General features: G+C 35.7%; 1 protein-coding gene across 1 annotated transcript; it reads right to left on the bottom strand.

Annotated features, from left to right (window-relative positions):
• Window positions 1-1,282: 1,282 nt before the first annotated feature.
• LOC101892686 (ankyrin repeat and MYND domain-containing protein 2) lies at window positions 1,283-3,080 on the bottom strand. The gene is made up of 2 exons (XM_005186583.4): window positions 2,757-3,080; window positions 1,283-2,617 (listed from the first exon to the last, which is right to left on the bottom strand). Exons 1-2 carry the CDS (start codon window positions 2,958-2,960, stop codon window positions 1,610-1,612), a joined length of 1,212 nt encoding a protein of 403 aa, XP_005186640.1. The 5' UTR covers window positions 2,961-3,080; the 3' UTR covers window positions 1,283-1,609.
• Between the last annotated feature and the right edge of the window lie 3,251 nt (window positions 3,081-6,331).

Below are 6,331 nucleotides of genomic sequence, written 5' to 3'. Positions count from 1 at the left end.
AAAATGTCATTTTACTCAAAGCCACGCAAATCGTGTGGTACTTTTATATACCAACAAGTAAAAAAGCTTTAAGTTCGGTCGGGCCGAACTTTGGTACAAATTTGGCAATTTTCAAAAAAAATAAAATCCATTAAAAATTCTGTTAAAATCTTAAAAATACCAAATGTAGCCGCATATTAGGGTCTATACGACGACGTGCGCCTGCATAGGCAACTTTTGTCATAAGCTATTACAATATTCAAATGCGAAACTTGAAAAAAAATCTGTTTATAATGTAGCTAAAATCATAGGGAGGTACCATGGGGATTATAAAACGTGGACCTGCACAGACAATTTTATGACATGGGCTGTAGTATCCATTACGAACTTCAAATGCGAAATTTGAAACAATTCCGGTAAATAATGACGCTAAAATCATGAAAATACCAAATATCGGGAGGTACTGTTATTATGGGGCTTTATGTAGACGTAGACTTGCACGGAGAATTTTCTGTCATAGACTGTAATATCCATTACGAACTTTAAATACCAAATTTGAAACAATTCCGGTGAATAATGCCACTAAAATCATTAAAATACCGAATATCAGGAGGTGCCATTATATGGGGGCTATACGAAAACGTAGACCTGCATACGTAATTTCTTATCATAGGCTGTAGTCTCTATTACGAACTTCAAAAGAGAAATTAAATTTAATTAATTATTAAATTATTAATCATTAAATTAAATTAAATCGCCGATATATCGTAAAAATGGAGGCACAATTATTTGGGGGCTATACCGAGCCGTGGACCTACATGACCCATTTTCAATACCAAAAGTTCTGCGCACATAATGCACATTAGAGTAAAATTTTATCAACGTACATCATTTCGTTCGGAAGCTAGAGTGATTTCCTCCGACGGATATGCCGAAAACTTTTATAACTTTCTGAAACTTAGGGAAATTACAGTTGAAAGGGTCCAATGTACAGAAACTAAAAATGGGGCGGATTTGAGAGCGGACATCAAAAGAAAGATCTCAGGGAATACATAACAAATATTCGGAACTTACAGGCAAAACTAATTTCGGAGTTAACGATTTTCTACATTTCAGAGCTTAATTAAATTTCATAAATTCACAAAGTATTCCCTATTGTGTGATTCACTGGATAATTGTATACTCTTTTTAACATAAATGTCAGCATCAGGAAAATGATAAATTGGAAAATACAAGTGAATATCCCTTTGTGTTTATCCCTTACTCTTCCTCGATGTTCATTGAACCAGAAGAAAAATCTATATTTAAAACAAATGGTCCATTTTTCATTTATTAAAAAAATAAAAAGAAACTGATGATTCTATAATGTACACTGCATAGGCGCGAATACAATACATGCAATTTAAACGTATTATGCGTAATCGAACTACATCTAGCAATTATTACAAGAGACACAATTTCGGTCTCACAAAACATCAGCTTGGAAGAATATAAATGGAATATTATGTACTACTCCAAGTGAGACGACTACTATCAGCGAAAAATGCACACATCGAATTACACACATATTTTTGAACCTTTCCACTGTGGGAACGGCTACCCTCCCCAAGCCCCATATTAACTTTAGCGTTTAACTGGCAGTCATGCGAGCTAATTCCTCCCGCAATTCGGCAGCATCGATGGGACCCTTGGGTTGTGCTTGTGTGTTTACGTTTGTGGTCGATGTGGGCCGATTACAGGTTTTCTTGTGCATAAACCAGTGTAAGCGTTGGCACTCTCGATCGCAATATTGCACCGCTTTGCATTTGGAACATTTCTTGTCTGGTTTCTCATTACCACAGGAACTGCAATAGGAAATGTCGTCAACAAATCCGCGTTGACCATTAATCGCCGTACGCAGTATTGTCAAAGCGGGGGCAGCATCCTTTGCCGGCAGTTGGGCAACTATCTGGCGGAAAATTGTACATTCCCGGAAGGGGAACTCTCGCACACAATCACGTATTGTGAATTCTACATAATCCAGTTGCCCCAGTTTATTCTCCTTTAGAACGCGTTTTATGAAAATCTCAACAAAATCATGCTTGTTCGGTTCATCGGCAGTTGTTGCTGGTTTATCTTTGCGCTGGGCCTTGCATTGCTCTTCACAGCGCAACAGCTCCGAAACAATCCAACGCAAATAGTGATATTTAAATGCCATTAGTTCATTTACATCGCAAGACTTCTTCATTTCCTTCTCACACATCAATTCCAGAGCTTTCTTCAAACCATTCAAATGTTTTAACAAGCCAAAATTTTGAAGATTTAACACAATACGGACAGGATGAAGATTTGTTTCGGTAACAAATTTGTGGAAGTCATCAAGTGCAGATGGTGGCAAATAGGCTTCTTTCTGCAGCCCTTGGGGTTTTGTATAATACTCTAGCAGTGATTTGGGCACATAGTTATTTATCGTCTCAACACAGGCATGATTACCAACAAAGGCGGCCATCTGGGAAGCAGTACGATTCACACTATTCAGGGTATTGGGATTGATGCCAGCATCAAGTAGCATTGAACAAATTTCTGTGTTTCCGGATAGAGCTGCAAAATGCAAGGGCGTGTAGTTGGCTCCATGTTGACTGTAATCCACATCGGCACCCTAGAAAAATGAACCATTTGTTAATAACAAAAAATGGAAAACATTGCCCCGTCTAGAGAAGCACGTGGCTCAGATGTAAATAAAAAGGCAGTCTTCAAGACCGCGCTGTCATTTATCAAAAACTCAATGAAAGACCTACCATATCCAACAGAATTTGAACTGCCTCCTTGTTACCCTTACAACAGGCATGTTGTAGCGGTGTCATACCATTTTCATCGATAAAGTTAACTCCTCCTTTAACTTGGGCTATCAGCTGCTTGAAACCATCCTTATCATTCTTGGAGATTTTCTCAAATACTTGTTTCTGTATATCGTCCAATTGAATTTTATTATTCTCTGCCATGGCTAAATTTGTAATTGATTTACAATTTACTGCAGTTATTAGATATTTTTCGCAAAAACTCCTCACAAATCCTTTTACACCACACAAAAAAAAACTACTAAAATTGTTAGGGATAGCAAAGTGAAAATCGATAACATGTGCCCACTCAACGATAACACCTTGAACACAATGTTGCCAAATCTAATTGAGAGTTACGCTTACGCCATGTTCTCACCAGCATTACAACAATGTTTTTCAGACCATACTACTAGAATAAAGAGAATAACAATGTGCCAGAGAATTCTCGAGCGGATTATGAAAGTGGAGCGAAAAATATGAGACACATGTATCGACCCCTTGAAAGTTTACATTGGAAGGAAACCAAAAATAGGTTTCCATTTTGTATATAATTTACTTAGATTCCCTATATTAATGACATTTTAAGCAAAGTATGTCTGGTCATTAAATATTTCCGGACATTTCCAGCCTGTTCCACGATATCGAAAGAACACGTTCGCACAACTTTTACACGACAAACAGCTGATTTCCGTTCCACTAAAATCCATCAGAACGAAAATTTGCACGAAAATCAAAGCGAACGAAAACGTAAGCGTTTCAGTGTAATTTTGCGTTCCACTATCTTTTTTCTTTCGTACGCATGCGAACACAAATGTCAAAATCAGTCACTTGTGTGTTTGCTGTCGAATGATAAAAATTAAGGAAAATTGTTTTAACATAAACATTGCTTGATTGAAAATGGAAAGAAAAATGTAAGTAAAAATAATAAATGCAATTTAATCTGTGAACAACAAATATATATTTTTTTTATTTTCTCAATTCCAGCACGAATCATCAACTACACAGCTGCGGGTACTAGTTGAGTATATGGAGGAGAATCCTGAGTTCGCCAGAGGAGTGCCAATTTTTGGAAGCAACAGGCAATCCCTTGAAGACCACTGGAAGAAATTAGTTTTTAAATTAAATACCATGGGTCCTCCACAAACCTAGAAAAATTCATTTTTTATTATTTCAAAAATGTAAAAATACAATCATACTTACTGGTTGTTAGGTACTTCAAATAAATTCGAAGCATCTCTTAAATGCCTCCGTGGCACATTTCGAACCTCCTCCTCATCATCCATAAAAAATAGGGCTACAGAAATATTATTTTTTTTATTTTTTAAGAACACAAATAGTTTGAACACAATCACTAGAAATTTTATTTTGTTTGTTTATTTACAATTTGTTTGTTTACAACTGAACTGTCAGTTGAGACAGAGCCACTGCTGTTATTCGCGTTTAAATTAGACATTTGGCGCTTTTTTTGCCTTAATTCGCGATTAATTTTTCCAAAAAATATTTAGCAACACTGAATCACGTAAGGCTATGCGAAAGGAAGAACGAAAGTTAATGGAACGCATGGAACAGGCTGTTCATTTTAATTTGAACTGTTCGATAAGCGAAAAGTCAGACGCTCTTTCTTTTACCTTAAACGTAAACTTTACTTAATTCAAGTTGCTATATGTTATATTTATAAAATTGAAATAACAGCAAAATTATTGAAATAAAACAAATAAAAAAGCAACAAAGTTCAGCCGGGCCGAACATTTAATACCCTATACCATTTTGAATGAATATTTTCAAAGAAATTCCGTCGAAAAATAGCGCCTAAATGAAAACCGTTATATGTGGCTATACGAAGACGTGGATCTGCATAAGTAATTTTTGAAAAAATGACAGTCTATAATGACTATAAATTCATAAAAATGCCGAATATTGGGAACTACCGTTATATGGGGGCTCTACGAAAGCGTGGACTCACATGGCCCGTTTACGAACATAATTTGCCTACTGGCAAGATAGACATGTATGGAAAATTTTAGCCTTCTATCTCAATTCTTCCTGAAGATAGCGTAATTACACCAAACAGACAGTAAGACATCGCTAAATTGACTTTTCCCTGTTCAAGAATATAAATAAATGCGAGGCTCTTGCGCAACGTGCAAGTATTAAGGTGTAAGTACATAAACAGCTTAGAGTCGACGTCGGGATACGAGAGCCGCATTCGAATTCTGCCGCAGTGTCCCTTTATAATTTGACATTAATATGCCTAGCCATAATACCAAGCTGTTAATGTACCCTCACCTTAAATTCTAAAACAACTGCCAAATCCAGGAGAAGACTAAAATGTCACCAACGTTTACAAAAGATTAGCCAACTGAGATCATGTAGCAGTTGTCAAAAGTACTAAGATGGCCTGTACGACGTGGGCATCAAACAGTTGAAAAACACTCATAAATCTGGCAACTCTGTTTCGATTGTAGAAGAAAACAGGTAGATGCATCAACGCTTGGTAACATTAATATGTCAAAATTTTTAAAATGTTTTTTTCAAAATAGATTTTTATGAAATTTCTTTTACAACGCTAATCTATTGTTATTGTGATATGCATTTTTCAACAATTTTACAAATGGATGAGATGAAAAATTATTTCATCTAAAATTTTCATTTTAAAATTGGATTGACAGTTCATTCTCCAGCAGCTGTGTCGATGCGACTACCTGTATTCTTCTACAATGTGTGGTAGTAAATTACAACTTCGATACAGGACAATTTAGCTCTGTTTCAGAATCTGCAAGAATTTACTACCAATTTTGTTCGATATCATAAAGGGAAAATAGGTTATCGTATTAAAAACCAGCGAACGAAAACAAACGAAACGAATAACGTACTGCTCACACAAAGTCACAAACTTTAAAATAATTTTCAATCGTTTTGTACTTCAAACAAAACAATACCACAAACATTTCAAGTCCAAAAATACATAAACGTTACGATTGCCGGCTGTAGTTTACCGAGGTGTATCGTTTGCGAACGAATCTTTTCCAAACGTTTGATGTGCGAAATGATGAATGCTACATTTAGAGTCTTCATTCTAAATATTTTTTACGCTGTTCCCATTGTATGATTGACGTAATAAATAAATATAAAGGCATGAACTTAAATCAGTATTAATTTTGGCTTTTTTGTAATGAGTTAATATACAGGGAAACGTTTGCAATAAATTTTGTACTGTTTGGTTTCCAATGTTGCGTCATCCAGCAGAGTACATTTCAGTTTTGTTTTTGTTTCCACTCATCTAAGCAAACAGTACAAAATACAAAGCAAGTCCCATTATCTTAACATCGGTTTTGTTTCGTTTCGTATTTCAAGAAAATACGGAACAAAATGATTGCAAACGTTTGGTAAAGTTTATTTTCGCTCGCTGGTACAAACCTTAAAATACTTGCAGTTTTGATACAGACCATTTGTCTTGTCTAAACGCCAGGTAAACCGTGCATAATATTCTAGTCGTTCGTTGATCTTTGGTAAAACAAACAAATGTCATAGTG

This window comes from Musca domestica, unplaced genomic scaffold (assembly GCF_030504385.1).
Source record: "Musca domestica strain aabys unplaced genomic scaffold, Musca_domestica.polishedcontigs.V.1.1 29, whole genome shotgun sequence".
In the NCBI taxonomy this organism is placed as follows: domain Eukaryota; kingdom Metazoa; phylum Arthropoda; class Insecta; order Diptera; family Muscidae; genus Musca; species Musca domestica.
Note: the sequence above shows the minus strand (reverse complement) of the source record. Positions and strands in the feature narration are given on the sequence as shown.